At 51.0% G+C, this 16,800-nt stretch overlaps 1 protein-coding gene across 1 annotated transcript in view; it reads right to left on the bottom strand.

Annotated features, from left to right (window-relative positions):
• CROCC (ciliary rootlet coiled-coil, rootletin) overlaps positions 1–9,347 on the bottom strand; it is a 52,860-nt gene extending 43,513 nt beyond the window's left edge. The window contains exons 1-8 of the mRNA XM_007935850.1: positions 9,288–9,347; positions 8,606–8,747; positions 7,149–7,303; positions 2,040–2,225; positions 1,844–1,927; positions 1,704–1,765; positions 1,433–1,598; positions 572–678 (exon numbers count right to left, since the gene is read on the bottom strand). Coding sequence (XP_007934041.1) covers positions 572–678; positions 1,433–1,598; positions 1,704–1,765; positions 1,844–1,927; positions 2,040–2,225; positions 7,149–7,303; positions 8,606–8,747; positions 9,288–9,347 — 962 coding nt within the window. The remainder of the gene's footprint in view (positions 1–571; positions 679–1,432; positions 1,599–1,703; positions 1,766–1,843; positions 1,928–2,039; positions 2,226–7,148; positions 7,304–8,605; positions 8,748–9,287) is intronic.
• Between the last annotated feature and the right edge of the window lie 7,453 nt (positions 9,348–16,800).

The raw sequence follows: 16,800 nt of genomic DNA, 5'->3' as shown, positions 1-16,800 counted from the left end.
AAAAAAAAAAAAAAAGACTAAAAGGAAAGCAAAACCATCTGTGACACTGATGAGTCTGATAACTTACTTCCCCAAACTAGAATTTTGAATGTCTGTGACCTTCTATTACTAGCAATTACAAGGTCCTTGGGTGCAGAAGCCAGAGATTCTAGTGGATCAAAAGCAGAGCTCCAGAAGCAGAAAATCCTTGGTTCAAATTCTGACTTAGCCATTTACTTCCTGCTGTGTGACCTGGGGAAGGTCACTCATCCTTTCTGAGCCTCATTGTCCTTATCTGTAAAACGGGGATTATTACAGTTCCCACCTCACAGAGATGCTACGAATACTTCATGAAATGAAGTATACAAAGAGCCTAGCTCAGAGGAAACATCTAGAAAATGCTGACTGCCATGACTGTGTTATTATAAGCTGCCTTTGTCTTCAGGGTCTGGCACACAGTTGAGTTAACTGAAGTTCAACTGGTTCAACTGATCTGAGTTCAACTTAAAGAGCGAATTGCCTCGCAGTTGCCCCAGTCTCCTCCAACCGCCCCCTCCACCTGCCAGGACTTCCTTCTTGGTGGCCATCTTACCTCTCGGTGGCCATCTTCACCTCACTGACCAGCCGTCGGGCCCCCACAACCTGCCTCCAGAGGAGGAGCAGGCGGCTGTGTTCATTGCTGATGTAGGTGTTGAAGGACTGGAGAGAAAATGAAGTGTCTGGGTGAGGGTGGGTCTGCTTCCACTCTCAAAGCCCCCAGCTCCAACCACCCAGGGAGCGGGCCTTCCCATGGGCCAGCTCTGGGCCTGCACAAGGGCTGTGTGTCAGTCAGTGCTGCCACACTCATGCTCCAAGGCGCAATGGCTCCCTCTCGTACAGGGAACTGGGTTTCCCTGACTTCACCAGCGGAGGTGGCAGAGAAAGGCAGGAAGTGCTGGGGACTTAGGGTTGCATCCCAGCTACCAGCTGCACGATCTCTCTTTAAAATGAGGACAATGACAGCACCTACCACATATGCTTATTATGAGGAATAAATCAGCACACCTGACACGTGGCATCAGATACAAAGCCAACTATTCAATGACCATCATTAGGTTTTCTAAAGTGTTCGCCGGCCCTGGAGGATGGCTTCGGACTTAAGGCAGTCGCCTGCCAAGTGCAAGGCTGGAGGTTCAAACCCACCAGCCACTCCTCAGAAGGAAGGTTGGGCAATCAACTTCCATAGTGATACCGCCTCGGAAACCCAAGGAGGGGTCGCTATGAGTTGGGTCCGACCCGACAGCACATAACAATAACAACAACAACAACAACAACAAAGTGTTCGCCTGGCTAGCAGGGCCCCCCTCTCCTTCTCCAGACTTCAGAGTCCTCGCTGCTCTACTGAAGCCCTTCCCTTCAGCTCAGGGTGGACCCAGCAAAGCGTGACTGGCCTCCTGGCCCTTGTGATTCCCACCTCCTCCTCACGTCTCCACGCTGCCTCCCGCTGCTCCAGCTCCTGGCGGCTGCGTGTCCAGTCATTGGTCACCTTGCGTATATCCTCGCTTAGAGTCTGGTTGGCTGAGCTCACCTGGTCCAGTTGCTCTCGGAGCATAGCATTCACCTGGACCAGGCTGGCACTCCTGAGGGGGGCAAAGGAGGGTGGGGGTTACCTCAGCCTCCCCTTAGGCCCCAGCCACTTGCCGGAAAAACAACCCCCCAGCCCCCCAACCTGGCTGCAGCCCCACCTCTGCTGCTCCTCCTCCAGCCTGAGGAGGGTGCTCTCCAGGTCCTGGGTGTGCTCCGTGTCCTGGGGAGAGGAGGGAAGGAGAGCATCAGGTTGGGCACATGGAGGATAGCCCCAGCCCTGCCGCACCCTGACACCCACCCTCAGCCGCTGCTGCTCCAGCTCCGTGGACCTCTCCAGTAGCTGCTGCTCCATCTCTGTGCACTTCTTCTTGTACTGGAGAATCTGGGCGGGGGTGGGGGTGGGGAAGCAATGGTTAGCACCTGGGGGTACAGAGGTGGGAAGAGGTGAGCACAAGGGCAGGCAAGAGTGCAAGAGTGGGGTGAGTAGCCCTGACCTTGGCCTGCAGCCGCTGCACAAGCTGGGCCTGCCGCTGCTGGCCCTCCTGATAGGCCTGCAGCTTGCGCCGGTAGGAGGCCTGTTCCTCCTGCAGCTGCCTCCGCAGCTCCACAGTCTGCCGGACCAGCCCCCTTGGCTCCGGCGTCTCCAACTCCCCTGAGTCCAGCTGCACAGCCTGTTCCAGCTGCAGAGAAGGGCCTTGGGTGAGAGTTCTGGGCCTCCAGGAAGGCAGGCACAGGCCTCTGCAGGGGGCGCCAGGCTGGGCCCAGCCCCAAAACGCCTTGCACAGCCTGGTACCAGGGGAGGGGGGGGAGGCAGGCACATGTGGACAAGCCTAGGGTGCATGAGCATGCATGCACACAGGTTAATGCAGCTGCGCCTGGACACACAGATGGGGCAAGCATGCATACATGCTGATGGGGCCACCAATGTGTGCACACAAACCCATGTGTGCATGCACACACATATGCACACAAACACATGTGCATATATAAACACATATATATGCAAACACGTGTGCACATGAATGCATGTGTGCACGCAAACACACAGATGCACCTGGATCTAAGCCTCAGCGACCCTTAATGCACCTTGTGCCTCTCCTCCAGAACACTTAGCCCTGTTGTACTTTGATTATTAGATCTGTGCTACCCCTCCCCCACCCCTTCCTTCCCAGTAAGCTCAGGAAAAGTCTAGGCTTTGTTTCCCCATTGTCTCTTAGTGCTGAGAAGGGGGGTGGCCTGTCGGGAGAATGAATGAACACCATGAACACAAGTAAGCACACTCATAACAGAGACATCAGCACATACATGTGTATCTGAGTTTATCGACATAACACATGCATAACATACACAGGCAGTCCCCAACATGCTCAGGGGCACAGATGAACGAGCTCACACACACACACACACACACACACGTGGTGTGGAGATTTGTTAAGAAGTTCACAGGAATGTTTTAATATATAACTCCCTCTCCAGCCCTCCCTGACTGCAGGGGAAGACTCTGCTGTCCTCACTCCTCCCCCCTTCCCCAGACAGCTTGCAGCCCTTCACTGTCAGACCCCTAAGGGCCTGGCTCTGACTTCCAGGTCTGCCCCTGCCCTGCCCAGGCTGCCCCCACTAGCACCTACTGGTCCCAGGGGGCCTGCCTCAGTCTACTCCAGCTACTGGGGGAATGCAGCTGAGAATGGGCGGGGCTGAGCAGAGGAGTGAGGGTACACACAGTAGGCCCGGGAAGAACCAACAGGAACACCACCCCATGGGGCTCAAATTGCCTCTGAAGCTGGCCCCAACCTTCCCCACCCACCTCCCCAGTGCCTGGCATTGGGCAGCTGCCTACATGTGGTGCCTAAAGCACCCATGCAGGGCCACACGGGTCACAGAGAGGCCCGTGGGCAGGGCAGTGCTCTCACCCACACTAAGCTGAGGTGCAGGCTGGGGCAGGTATAGACAGCCTCCCTTTAGCCCTGCATTGACCCAGGACACCCAGCAGGTGCTCTGTGAGCCACAGATAAAGCTCAGGACAACCTCACTCCACCCACCTGACCCCGGGGTCACTGGGGGTGCCACCAATGGGGAAGGGCTGGCTGTTTGAGGGTTTCACCATGAGCTGGGAGGAGGCAGCATCCAGGGTTTCTGCCTGTAGAGTGAGCTGAAGACCAGTGTCTGTATGAAGTCACCTAGGTGGGGTGGTGGGCAGTGGCCTCACCTCTGTGAGTGGCATCACCAACATGCCATGCACTGTGCGTTGACAAGGGTCTGGACTGTGTGGACTCACCGGGTATGGTGTGTTTTGTCATTTGTCTCCACAGGGGCCCTGTGTGCTTCTGTGTGTGGATACTGGATGTACGTCTACAACTTCGTGTGTGTGGTGCATCTGTATGTACCTGGCAAGGTGGGCGGCTGTGGCTGTAGGTCTATGCTGCGGTGCAAGTGCTCGTATGTCTGTGTATTAGGGGCCATGTTCACGTGCATGTCTGCATATCTCTGAGAGTCAGGGAGATGTAGGACTGACTCTGAGGGGGTGGGTCTAGGTGTCTCTGTGGTATGTTGGTGACTATACACTTTGTGGGGCTGACTGGGGGCTGCACGGGGTCATATGCTTTTTACAGTCTATGTGTACCCATGGGATGGGAGACAGCTGAGATGTACATCATGATGGTGGGACTATCTGTCTAAGTGACAGGTTCCATGCATCTGCGTCTAACTGTGTGTCTAACTAGGAGTACAGTTGTACTGTGCATATTCCATTAATCTGAGTATGTCCGTGGGCTGGGCTGGGTCTCTGTGGCACATGTGTATCTGTGTGTTGTGTGTATTTTGTGCATCTGTGTGAACCAGGGTGTTATTTGCTTCTGGGTTGAGCAGTCTAGGCAGTTGCTGGGTGCTCCACCTCCTTCCCCAGTGCTCAGAGCCAAGCCCAGGCCACTCCCGGCCATAGGACAACCCCATCCACAAACCTGGCCCCTTACAAAACAGCCTTTCAATTTTATTTGTAATTCCGAAAGGGAGGAGGCCACCACCAAGCCAGGAATAAAAAAAGTTTACTGTCACCCCTGGCAACGGCTGCCCTAATGCCGCCATTCAATTCACTCTGTCCAAGTTGCCATGGACACTGGAGGAGTCCAGGGGGTCCTCCTCTGGAGTTGAGGGGGTGTGGCTATCCCTCCTTCCCATTCCCAGCTACTCTGCCTACACCTGCTCCTCAGGGGCAGAAATTGGGGCAGAGGAGGCTCCACAGGGACAGTGAGGTCTTCTATCTGACACTTGAAGCCTTTGCCTCAGTTTCCCCACATGTAGTTAAAAGGACACAGATCCTTACTCCCCTACTGCCACTCCCCATGCCAGGGATGCTGTGGGGTTTAAAGGGTCAAAACAACCTCCCTGACTGCCCCCAATCCAGCCTACTGTGCAACTACTGTGGCCACAGGGCCAGGCCCTGACACATTTAGGCACTGGGACAAGTGGGCAGCAAGGAGAGATGGCGCCACAGGATAGCAGAGCTCAGGACCAGGGGCTAGGTGACCTGACTCCTCATCCAGCTCCACCACTGACCTGGGCCTATTACACCTCCTCTCCAGGTCTCAGTCTCCCCATCTGTAATAAGGTGATCTCCAGGCTCTGATGTTCTCTGTGGGCCAGGTGGGGCCTCACAGAGCCCAGGACAGTTCAAACACCACACTCCTTCCACATGCTACTCAGGGGTTCCCAGGGAGCACTGGAGCATTTTCTAAACAAACCCAAGGCCCTCATGCTGCAGGCCCAGCCCCCAGCAGCTATGTCCTAGCAGAGACAGAAGCTGCCACTTGCCACCTCTCCTTTACCTCCCCTGCCAGCCAGGGGGCAGTGCTATTTTGACCATCATGTCACTTAGAATGTTGCATTTAAGAGGCAGCCCCCAGGGGCCTGGCACAGGGCCAGGGGGCAAAAGACAAGAGGCCTAAAGCAGGGGGCTGGCTCAGGTCCCTGTCACCACTGACAATGTGGGGCTGGGTCCAGCCCATCCTCCACACCCCCTGCAAACCCTGGGAAAAATAGCTCTGCATTGTCCCGAATGCTGGGGCCACCACATACCCCTGCCCCGCTCCTCAGCGAGTCCTAACAAGTCAGGGGCTAGTCTAGGCAGGCAGACACCAGGATGCAGCATACACACAGCCAAACACAGAAACATACACCCTCTTCCCGACATGGTACATGAGGCCCAGTGTGGACAGCCTGGCTCAGGGGATCTGGGGTTAACCTTGGTTCTGCCGCTACCACATAGGGGGCCCCAAGCCAGGCCTTGCCCCCTCTGGGCCTCAATTTCTCCATCTACATCAGAGGGTCACACTGCTTGGTGCTCCAGGGCCCTTCTAGCTTTCCAGGGGCCAGCTGCCCCACAGACCTCCAGCCCAGTTGTCTCCTCACAAACCCAGGAAGCAAAACCACAAGCCTGGGCTGGGAGTCAGGAGACCTGAGTCTTAGCCTTAACTGGCCATGTGACCGTGAGCACAGTGCTTCGCCTTTCTGAGCCTGAGTTTCAGAGCATCATGATGGTACCAACCTTGGTATTTTATATCTAAAGCACTCAGTACGTGCCTGGCATAGTAGCCACTTAATAAAAGACAGCTACTATTACAACTGTTACTACCACCCACACACAGCTCCCATCTGCACACACACACATCCTCCCCCATGAAACTCTCTCACCACCATCAACTCCCAAGGGTTCCCTCCCACAAGACTAGGGGCCCAAAGGAGACAGTGCGCCACAAGAATCCTGCGCCCCTGGCCCTGGTCCACATCAGCCTCTCACCCCGGGCCCTGCAGCACAGAGCCCAGCGATGTGAGTTTGCCTGGACATAGAGGCTGGACCGGCTTCACTTCCCTCCAGGGCAGAGCCTCACCCCCGTGGCAAATGGCAGCAAGTTTTGTGGCTGCCTAGATGGGTCTGAGGAACACTGCCTGTGCCTATATCAGGCTGCCCCAGCAGCCAGCCACTGCCTCAACCCCAAACCAAAACCCACTGCCGTCAAGTCAGTTCTGACACTGATGGTGACCCATGTGTGTCAGAGTAGAAATGTACTCCAAAGTGTTTTCAAAGGCTATCTTATGGAAGTGGAGCTCCAGGACTTTCTTCCATGGCACTTCTGGGTGGATCTGAAGCCCCACTCTTTTGGTAAGTAGCCAAGCACAGTTTGTGTCACCAGGGATTTTGCCTCAACCCCAAGGCCCATGTAAATGAGACCAAAGGGAGATGTATAGAGAATGGAGGGGCAGAAGGGCCCTTTAGGATTCTTGTTCTTTGTGCTTTCCACCTCAATTAGGCCTGGGACAGATAGGAATGAAACACCCCTGACCAGGTGCTTTATTCCATTATCTCATTGACTCCTCGCACCAACTCAATTCCACATCATATTTCCATCCCCACTGCAGAAAACAGACTCAGAGGCTGGAAGTGATTGGCTTGAATTCATTCGAGTTGGCAGAGCCAGGTTTTGAACCCAGGCTTGCCTGACTCTAGGGCTCAACCTTTTGAGTAACATGCAGGCCTGGCTGGCCATCTCCCTGCTCTTGCAGCAGAAGAGCGCCTGGCCCAGCCCCCAGGCTCCCAGGGCAGCACCTACCCTCTCACTGACTGCATTGAACTTGATAGCAAGCTCATCACGCTCGGCGCGGCTCTGGGCCAGCAGGTCCTCCACGCGAGATAGCTCCTGCTGCAGCAGTTGGTTCTCCTCTTGCAGTGACAGCAGGGATGCCATCTCTGTAGCTGGCAGTGGGGCTGGTGAGGGACAGCGGGCACATGGTTGACTTTCTCCTGGGTCTAGTGGAACATCCTCCCTCCACCGATGCCCCACCTATCACTTGGGGCAGGAAAACTGACCTAGACCTGAGGGACAGCCTGGGTGGGAGTGGATGTGGCACCAGACCGTGCAAACACAGCAGACGAAGTGGGCAAAGAGAAGGGCCCAGAGCCAGACTAAGAATATTCCCCACTACAGCTGAAGTGTGGCCCCTGCAGGCCCTAGGAAGTGCAGAAGAGAGCCTCAGTCCAGGAGTCAGGAGAGTAGGCCTCAGGTACTAGTTCCTTTCTTCTCCGATTACTACTCTTATCTGACCTCAGTTTTGCCAATCTATAAAATGGGTAGAATGGTACCTAGCTCCTTCTAGGCAAAACCAAAAGCCTCACTGAAGGGAAAGGTTTCTTATACCTTCTGAAGCCAGGCAAGGTGGTGCAAATCAGGTTGTGAGGAGAAGGAAGGAGAGGCAGGAAGAAGAAGAGGAGGAAAAGAAAGGCCAGAGTGAGAAGCAGGGGGTGCTCCCTCCTGTGGGATCCCCTCTACCCAGGGAGAACTGGATACATGTCATGGGCCACAGGTAGCTGCATCCTGCCATGCTCTTCCAGACAGGGGTGAGGGCTCTCTTAATCTCTCTTTATCTGGAGATCCTAGGGGCCCTAACATCCCTGGTCCTCCAAAGAAAGACCCTCCTCTAACCCAGCAGTTGGACAGGGATTGTGACAGAAGTATCAAAAAATGCCATTAAAGAGAGTGGCAAACCCACCAGCTGCACGTGAGTGTGGCCTCCGTAGCCCCTTGACCATATGGTGAGGTTGTGTGTGACACCCACAAGTGGAGCAGGGACCCACTGGCCTTCCTGCATGTATGGGGAATGGACAGCACCAGCCCTCCGACTACTGCAAAGGCCTGGTCTGAGCTGAGCTGACTTCCCCCTGTATCTCCAGTTTAGCCAGCTCACACCTTCCCTGGGAAGGAAGATGGTGTCTGGGGTTCAAGTCTTGCCAGTAGGCTGCAGGCAAGCAGGGAGGAACTGCTTAGCCCTTCCCTCCAGCTGCATCACACGGGGTGCAAGTCTAGACAAATGACACTGGACTTCTCAGCCTCTGTTTCCTCATCTGTAAAATGGGTCCCTCCATCATGCAGGGCTGGGCCTGCCTCGAGGTGAATATTCAGGAAACAGAAGCCACCATCATTACCATCTCTACTGGCTGCTGAGAAGGGGGATGTGGGAAGAGGTGGAGTGTGGGCAGTGTCTGTGGAAGGGTGGAGTGGGGCAGTGGTACCTGTGCTCTCAGGCTGGGAAAGGTTGAGGGTAACAATTTCCCGGATGCGGGCCGGCAGGAGGGCGGGCTGAGAGTCCTGGTCCGGATCCTGCACGCTCAGGCTTTTCTCCTGGCTGCGTCCCAGGACACTGCTCTCCAGTGTCTGCGGAGGAAAGGGAGAGGGTCTGCAGGAGACTGGGACCCGGGCTCCCTGGCCTGGGTAGGAGAGGAGCAAAGTCCTGCTGCCCAAGATGCAAGTGCCCAGGAGACCAGCTCAAGAAATCCCCATGATGAGGGGAAGCCTAGATGTCAGAATCCAATCAGTAAAGAGCCCCACTCTCAGGTGACCTGGCCACAGAAGGGCCAGAGAAGCAAACCAAGCCTGTGGCTGACTAGCGAACCTTGTCAGGACAGCAGAGTATTGGGAGCTTCAATCCAGTACCAGCCCTAGATGAGCGAAGCCCCATTGTGCTGACAGAGGTCACTGCACCCCAAAAATCTGGTATAGGCACACCCAGGCACTGGGATAAGGCAGTTACAGCAGTTGAGCCCTGCTCACCTATCTGACCCCAGTCAGTCTGGGAGGTGCACACCAGGGTCCCTGCATACCCCACCACTACCACACCTCTCCCACCTTCAAGCCCCCAGATGCAGCCATCCTTCTTCACTCCTAGACAAGGTGGACACAATACCCAGGACCCACCTGGATAACCGTCTCGAGGGTGAGCTGGGCCTCCAGTGAGCCCTCCAGCCCCAAGTTCATTGGCGGGCGGTGCTGTGGGCTCCCTTTGCCCCCTTCCCCTGGGCCCAGAGATTAGCTAAACCTGTCTGCCTCTCCACCAAGCTGCTGTGTTGAGCACTGGACAGATTAGGCTTAAATCCGGCGGCGTCCCCATGTGACCATGGAGGGGGAGGAGTGGGGTGGAGGGCTGGGGAGGGGAGGAGAGCAAAGGGAGAAAGGAGAGGAAGAATAAAGAGGGTAAGGATGAGAGGGAGAGGAAAGGAGGGGTGGAGATGGGGGAAGAGGGAGGAGAAGGAGGGAAAGGCTTGAGGTGAGAACCCCCTCTTTGAAGGCTGCTGGGTCCTAGAGACCTCCAAGCCCAGAGGATGTGGTCAGCCTCCAGGAGGCAGGAAAGGTCATAGTCCCAAGTCTAAGGGTCATCTTCTCTGACCCCAAACTGGGGTCACATGGTTTGTTAAGACTGTATTAACAGGGCACTGGAAGGATGTTTCCCTGCATTAGTTGCAGGCTGTGGAATAGCCCAGACCAGGCAAGGAACTGAATCCCATCACTTTCCCTGGGGCGGTGGGCAGGGGGGAGTGATTGCCTCTCTGAGCCTCAAGTCCTCAGGTGTAAGATATGGCTAATGCTGGTGCCCACCTCATGGAGGTGCCTGGGGGGTTAAACAAAGTATCGTGTGTATAAACAGTATGTAGCACATCTGAAATTCCAAAAGGTGCAGTGTCTGTACCCCCTGGGCCCTGGCTCTGAGGCTCACCCACTGCCTCCCGCTATCCCTTCCCTGTGGCGCAAGGAGGCTGTCACGGGCACAGTGGTGAGGCCTGTGTGCTCTGGAGTCAAGGTCAGACCTGGGGTCACATCCCAGACCCAGATTTCCCACTTACTGACAGTATGACCTTGATAGGTTTCCTCTCAGAGCCTCAGTTTTCTCATCTCTAAAACGGGTATGACAGTACCTCTCACGTAGAATTATTGTGTGAATTAAACAAATCGGTAGGTAAAGAGTTTTAGCGCATACATGGCCCATTTAAAAATAAAGTAGAATAAACCATTGCCATCAAGTTGTTTCCAACTCCTGGTGGCCCTACAGGAGAGTAGAACTGCCTCATAGGGTTTCCAAGGCTATAATTACAAAAGCAGACTGTCACATTCTTTCTCTGGGAGAGCAGCTGAGAGAGAAGCTCCCAACATCAGACTGTGATGTCCCAGTGAGCAGCCAAGCACTTAACCACTGCACCACCAGGCTCCTTACCTGGCTCATAGTGGGCAGGTAGTAAACAGAAGCTCCTGTTTCTGTCTTCATTACCATCACATCTGGCTACTTCTCCACCCTCAGCCTCAAAGCACCTTCTGCTCCTTCGATGCTGCATCTCAACTTATCCAATCCACAGCCACGGAAAACTTCCTGGACTGCTCTGGCCTGTGGGGTCTCCCCTCAGTTTTGTTAAGCATGTCACATGACTGTGTCTCAATTCTTCTAGAGCAATCAATGTGACAATGCTCACTGAGCACCTACTAGCACCACACCCTATACAGGGGATAGTCATATTATCTCATTCAATCCTCACCTCAAGCCCATTGCTGGATGAGAAAACCAAAGCTCGGAGGGGTTGGGGCTCTTACCTAGCCAAGGTGACGCTTCAGTGGGAAGTGGTGAGCCCAAAGCTCATTCTACACAGCCTCCCAACATTGCAGGGCTGGAGGTTTGCCTACTGGACTCTCCACTAGAATGGTAGAGTCTTCAACCCCCATCCTTCTTCACTCCTAGACAAGGTGGACACAACACCCAGGACCCACCTGGATAACCATCTTGAGGGTGAGCAGGGCCTCCAGTGAGCCCTCTAGACCCAAGTTCATGGTGTGGGGGAGTGCTGTGGGCAGCCCCAGGGATGCAGCAGGTTTGCATAAATGTGCATCAGTCCAGACACAGGCCTGGGCTCCTCACCCCCAACTAGGAAATCTGTCCCTGCAGAGTCAAGAAATGGAAAACCAGGAAATGGCACACCAGGCTAAGGAGCTAAGTGCCACCAAGTTACCATGGTAAACTGGACTCGATTTACGCAACAACAACAAACCCAGCCAAGGACAGGGAACTGCCACCACAAAACCCAGAGACATTCACCCCAGCCCCTACTCCCAGACAGCCTCCAGAAGCACCCTCTATGAGCTGCCACCCACGACCAGAGCACAGGGGAAACTGAGAACACCCTAGGCCGAAGCCTCCATCCCCAGCGTGGCCAGATGTGCTTGGTGAACTGCATCACTGTGCTGCTCCCCAGCCAGTGGCCTAAGGCATAGGGGATGGGCAAGATGCCAGAACCCTATGCACTGTGTGATACCAGCCCTTGCATCTAACCCCAAAGTTCCCCCTCTAGAGTCCTACTAGGTTCCATGGATTCCAAGCAACCATATCTCAACTCTGTGTCTACGTGTACTTTCCTGAAACTTTCCTACTTTCCATCCAATTCTCAAAAAAAAAAAAAAAAAAAGATTGAATTCCTCATAGGAAAGGATTGAATTCTATAGCTTCAGCATCTGACTGCACAGACTCTAATCATGGTTATGCCTCTTCACTAGCTGGGTGGCCCTGGGCCACTAACTTCACATCCCTAAGCCTTGGTTTGTTTCCTTACCTATAAAGTGAGACAATAATGGGAAGTCAGGCCCATGGCAGGGAAAAGTAGGGGGAAGGCCAGGAAGTGAGCAGAGTGGTTTGAAACAGCTAAGGGAGACAAACTTGTCTTTCAGTTTGTTGTCCTGTGGTGGCTTGTGTGTTGCTATGAGGCTGGAGGCTATGCCACCAGTGTTTCAAACATCAGTAGTGTTGCCCATGGTGGACAGGTTTCAGCGGAGCTTCTAGACTGAGACAGACTCAGAAGAAAGAGGCCATTCACTTCTCAAAGAACTGGCCAGTGAAAACCTTAGGAATAGCAGTGAAACACTGTCTCATATATTACTGGACAACTTTATGAATAGCCCTGAAAATTGTCCAATACAGTGCTGGAAGGTGAGCCCTTCAGGTTGGAAGGCACTAAAAATATGACTGGGAACGAGCTGCCTCATCAGAGGAGAACCGACCTTAATGATATGGATAAACTAGAGCTTTCAGGATCTCCATTTGCTGATGTGGCATGACTCAAAATGAGAAGGAACAGCTGCAAACATTTATTAATAATCGGAACATGGAATGTAAAAAGTATGAATCTAGGAGAATTGGAAGTTGTCAAAAATGAAATGAAATGCATAAAGATTGATATCCTAGGCATCAGTGTTGTTGTTATGTGCTGTCAAGTTGGATGCAACTCACAGCAACCCCTCCTTGGGTTTCCGAGGTGGTATCACTTCAGAAGTAGATTGCCCAACCTTCCTTCTGAGGAGTGGCTGGTGGGTTTGAACCGCCAGCCTTCTGCAGTCAAGTGCCTTAGGCACTATGCTACCAGAGCTCCCATCCTAGGCATTAGTGAGCTGAAATGGACTGGTTTGGGCCATTTTGAATCAGACAACCATACGACTATGCCGGGAATGACAAATAGAAGAGGAATGGCGTGGCACTCATCATCACAAAGAATGTTTCAAGATTTATCCTTAAGTATAGTGCCGTCAGTGATAGGATAATATCCATATGCCTACAAGGAAGATCAGTTAATACTACTACTATTCAAATTTACGCACCAATCACCAAAGCCAAAGATGAGAAAACTGAACATTTTTACCAACTTCTGCAGTCTGAAATTGACCGAACATGTAATCAAGATATGCTGATTATCACTGGTGATCAGAATGCAAAAGTTGGAAACAAAGAAGAATCACTGGCAGTTGGAAAATTTGGCCTTGGAGATAGAAATAACTCTGTAGATTGCATGATAGAATTTTGAGGCCAACGATTTATTCATCACAGATACCATTTTTCAACAACACAAAACAGCGGCCATACCTGTGGACTTCACTAGATGGAGTACACAGGAACCCGACTGACTACATCTGTGGCAAGCGGCGATGGAAAAGCTCATTATCTTCAGCCAAAACAAGGCCAGGAGCTGATTATGGAACAGACCATCAACTGCTCATATGCAAGTTCAATTTGAAGTTGAAGACAATTAAAACAAGTCCACAAGAGCCAAAATATGAACTTGAATATATCTCTCCTGAATTTAGAGACCATCTAAAGAATAGATTTGATGCATTGAACTCCAATGGCAAAAACCAGAGGAATTACGGGATGACATCAAGAACATCAAGTATGAAGAAAGCAAAAGGTCATTAAAAAGACAGGAAAGGAAGAAAAGACCAAAATGGAGGTCAGAAGAGACTCTGAAACCTGCCCTTCAACAAAGAGTAGCTAAAGCAAATGGAAGAAATGACAAGATAAAAGAGCTGAACAGAAGATTTCAAAGAGCAGCTCGAGAAAACAAAGTCAGTTATTATAATGAAATGTGCAAAGACATGGAGTTGGAAAGCCAAAAGAGAAGAATATGCTTGGCACTTCTCAAGATGAAAGAACTGAGGAAAAAATTTAAGCCTCAAGTTGCAATATTGAAAGACTCTATGGGCAAAATATTGAATGATGCAGGAAACATCAAAAGAAGATGGAAGAAATACACAGAGTCACTGTACCAAAAAGAACTGGTTGATATTCATCCATTTCAGGAAGTGGCATATGATCAAGAACCAATGATACTGAAGGAAGAAATTGAAGCTGCACTGAAGGAAGAGGTGAAAAACAAGTCTCCAGGAATTGATGGAATACCCATTGAGCTGTTTCAACAAACAGATGCTGCACCGACAGCACTCACTCAGTTATGCCAAGAGATTTGGAAGACAGCTACATGGCCAACTGACTGGAAGAAATCTGTATTTGTACCCATTCCAAAGAAAGGTGATCCCACAGAATGTGGAAATTATCGAACAGTATCATTAATATCGCATGCAAGTAAAAGATTACTGAAGATAATTGATAAATGGTTCCAGCAGTGTATTGACAGAGAAATTCCAGAAATGCAAGCTGGATTCAGAAGAGGATGTGGAATGAGGGATATCATTGCTGATGATAGATGAATCTTGGCTGAGAGCAAAGAATACCAGAAAGATGTTTGCTTGTGTTTTATTGACTATGCAAAAGCATTCGATTGTGTGAATCACAACAAATAATGGGTAACATTGAGAAGAATGGGAATTCCGGAACACTTAATTGTACTTGTGAAGAACCTGTACATATATAGACCAGGAAGCTGTCGTTCAAACAAAACAAGGGGACACTGCAAAAATCAAGAAGGGAGTGTGTCAGGGTTGTGTCCTTTCACCATACTTATTCAATCTTATGCCAAGCAGATAATCTGAGAAGCTGGACTATATGAAGACCATGGCATCAGGATTGGAGGAAGAATCATTAACAACCTGTGATACGCTGACAACATAATTTTACTTGCTGAAAGTGTGGATGACTTGAAGCACTTACTGATGAAGACTGAAGACTACAGTCTGCAGTATGGATTATACCTCAATATAAAGAAAACAAAAATCCTCACAACTGGACCAATAAGCAGCATCACAATAAATGAAGAAAAGATTGAAGTTATCAAAGACTTCATATTACTTGGTTCAACACCAATGGAAGCAGCAGTCAAGATATCAGATGACATATAGCATTGGGCAAATCTGCTGCAAAAGACCTCTTTCAAATGCTGAAGAGCAAAGATGTCTCCTCGAGGACTAAGGTGCTTCTGACACAAACCATGTTATTTTCAATCACCTCATACGCATGTGAGAGCTAGACAATGAATAAGGAAAACTGAAGAAGAGTTGATGCTTTTGATTTGTGATCCTGGCGAAGAAAGCTAAAAGTACCATGGACTGCTAAAAGAACTAACAGATCTGTCCTGGAGGAAGTGCACCCAAAATGCTCCTTGGAAGTGAGAATGGCTAGACTTCATCTCACCTACTTTGGTCATGTTGTCCGAAGGGACCATTCCCTGGAGAAGGATATCTTGCTTGGTAAAGTGGAGGGTTGGCAAAGAAGAGGAAGGCCCTTAACAACATAGATTGACACAGTGGCTACAATGATGGGCTCAGGTACAGCAAGGATCATGGGGCTGGCACAGGATCCAGTAGTGTTTCATTCTGTTGTATATAGGGTCACTATGAATCGGAGATGACTCAACAGCACCTAACAAAAACAACAGAGAAAGAAAAGTGGAATTATGAAAATAGTTATTACAGGTGAAGACAAGTAAAGAGAGAAAATGAAACTAAGGATCCAAACCAAAAAATTAGCTCACTGCTGTCAAGTGGGATCCGAATCACAGCAACCCCTCCATGGGTTTCCAAGGCAGTATCACTATGGAAGTAGATTGCCCAACCTTCCTTTTGAGGAGTGGCTCGTGGGTTTGAACCACCAGCCTTCTGGTTAGCAGTCAAATGCCTTAGGCTCTAGGCCACCAGAGCTTCTTAAAACAAAGGATAGGTAGCATAAACAAAAAACACATAGGGTCACTATGAGTTGGAGATGACTCGACAGCACCTAACAACAACAATGGTGTTTGCTCATGTCATGAGGATTAAATAAGTTGTGTGCCTGGATATGGTAGAAACTACTATTACTGTTGTTGTTGTTGTTATGTGCCGTCGAGTCAGACCCGACTCATAGCGACCCCTCCTTGGGTTTCCGAGGCAGTATCACTACAGTAGTAGATTGCCCCATCTTCCTTCCAAGGAGTGGTTATTATGGGTGCCAAAAATGTCTCCAATTCTTCTTAGGAAAATGGCTAGAGGCCATTTCTCAGCTTTCCTTGCAGTCAGATGTGCCCATGTGACCAAGTCCTGGCCACTGGAATTAGGGCAGAAAGGATGTGCACTACCTCAGACCTGAAACCTCCCCACAAGGAAGGTTTTCTCTCCTGCACTGTCCACTGGCTGGAAGGAAATAATCTGAGGTCCTAGAGGATGGCAGAGGCACAAGGTGGAACGGGCCAAGGTCCTTGGGTCACCACACGGAAAGTCACCTGCCACACATTCAACAGGACTTCACGAATGAGAAATAAACTCCTGTTGTGTTAAAAACAAAACAAACTCACCAGCATTGAGTCAATTCTGACTCATAGTGACCTCTATTGAGTTTCTGAGACTGTAAATCTTTACAGAAGTAGATTGCCCCATCTTCCTTCTGCGGAAATGGCTGGTGGGTTTGTGTTAAGCCCCTGAGATTTCAAGGTTTCACTAGCACAACAGCTAGGTACCTTAATTCCTTTCTGAGGTAAGTGGTGGCTATTATTCCTGTTATCATGACTCTCGTTAACATTATTGGCTCCTCCCAGTAACCAAAACAGAACATTGTGCCTGGTACATGGTAGGACCTCAGGCACCATTGGGCAAATAAATACATGTTACATTCATTCTCTTCCCACTCCCACCTGGCACTTGCCCATCTCTAAATTTGCTGTTTGCCAGGGCTGGCTTCAATATCTAGTCCCAAAGTCCC

The sequence above is a fragment of the Orycteropus afer genome, unplaced genomic scaffold, assembly GCF_000298275.1.
Source record: "Orycteropus afer afer isolate SDZICR_OR568_19922 unplaced genomic scaffold, OryAfe1.0 scaffold00031, whole genome shotgun sequence".
Classification (NCBI taxonomy): Eukaryota; Metazoa; Chordata; class Mammalia; order Tubulidentata; family Orycteropodidae; genus Orycteropus; species Orycteropus afer.
This window is presented reverse-complemented; position numbering and strand designations above follow the sequence as displayed.